The sequence below is a fragment of the Aplysia californica genome, unplaced genomic scaffold (assembly GCF_000002075.1).
Source record: "Aplysia californica isolate F4 #8 unplaced genomic scaffold, AplCal3.0 scaffold00156, whole genome shotgun sequence".
Taxonomy (NCBI): Eukaryota; Metazoa; Mollusca; class Gastropoda; order Aplysiida; family Aplysiidae; genus Aplysia; species Aplysia californica.
The window spans coordinates 726,104-727,292 of record NW_004797426.1 but is presented as its reverse complement, the minus strand read 5'-3'; the positions used below and the strand labels follow the sequence as shown (position 1 = coordinate 727,292).

Below are 1,189 nucleotides of genomic sequence, written 5' to 3'. Positions count from 1 at the left end.
CCCCCACTCCCTACCCCACCCTAGGACAACAGTTTGTTTTGTTATGTTTGTTGTTGTTGTTGTTTTGTTGCCTTAATCGCTGTCATTATAATATTTTGTTACAAAATTGTAAAAAGGTGAGAGCGTACGAAGAGGCGACTTGAAAGCCCTCTATGTTTACGGATTGTGTGACTGTCAAAAGGCAAGTAATGAAGAAGGTGTACAGATTTCTCCCAAACATCGTGGGGGGGGGTGTTATATTCCGGAACCTCCCACACTGAGGGAAAACGCTGCTAAGATGGAAAGACATTATTATATTTAACGTTGCATCCGCTGGTGGCAGAGACACGTTTCTTTCTTCACGCCACACTCAAAACGGTGTTAGCGACGGATAAAAGTACAAAGTATAAATCGTCGTGGAGAAATCAGGCGATCTTCAAAATGAGGAAATCGAAGAAACCGGCATTTGCCCGACCCTTGGGCAATGTTTACCGTTTTTCTTTCTTTTTGGCTCAACACCTATTGCGTCATTCTGTGAGTCATGGAGAATTGATTTACTTGACATCTGTGGGTCATGGAGAATTGATTTACTTTACATCTGTGTGTCATGGAGTAGTGATTTACTTGACATCTGTGTGTCATGGAGTAGTGATTTACTTTACATCTGTGGGTCATGGAGTAGTGATTTACTTGACATCTGTGGGTCATGGAGTAGTGATTTACTTTACATCTGTGGGTCATGGAGTAGTGATTTACTTTACATCTGTGGGTCATGGAGTAGCAGAGCGCCGTGACGTCAGACTCGTGGGCCGCCATGGTGATCTTTGCTCTCATGCTGCTGGCGTCGTACACACTGATCTTGCCGCTGCGGTTCCCGATGGCGATGTCTTTCCCTTCCGGACAAACCTGGGAGCAAGGGTCAAGAGGTCAAACAGTCAAGCGGTCAAACGGTCAAGCGGTCAAACAGTCAAGCTGTCAAACAGTCAAGCGGTCAAACAGTCAAGCGGTCAAGCAGTCAAGCTGTCAAGCAGTCAAGCTGTCAAGCAGTCAAGCTGTCAAACAGTCAAGCTGTCAAACAGTCAAGCTGTCAAACAGTCAAGCGGTCAAGGAATTATTCTAAGAATGCTGACGTGATTAGACATAATGTCATAATAATATTATTTTTACCGTCCACATCTTTAAACACGCTGTCGAAAAAAAAGAACAACCC

General features: G+C 44.3%; 2 protein-coding genes across 2 annotated transcripts in view; both read right to left on the bottom strand.

Annotated features, from left to right (window-relative positions):
• The window catches only part of LOC101849127, a gene marked incomplete at its 5' end in the record, with an annotated part of 21,250 nt that extends 20,365 nt beyond the window's left edge, over positions 1–885 (bottom strand). Inside the window, 1 exon segment of the mRNA XM_013082021.1 lies at positions 736–885. Within this exon segment, the coding sequence (XP_012937475.1) occupies positions 736–813 (78 nt within the window).
• A 125-nt stretch (positions 886–1,010) lies between these two features.
• The window catches only part of LOC106011648 (mitogen-activated protein kinase-binding protein 1), a gene marked incomplete at its 5' end in the record, with an annotated part of 6,513 nt that continues 6,334 nt past the window's right edge, over positions 1,011–1,189 (bottom strand). The window contains 1 exon segment of the mRNA XM_013082020.1: positions 1,011–1,031. Coding sequence (XP_012937474.1) covers positions 1,011–1,031 — 21 coding nt within the window.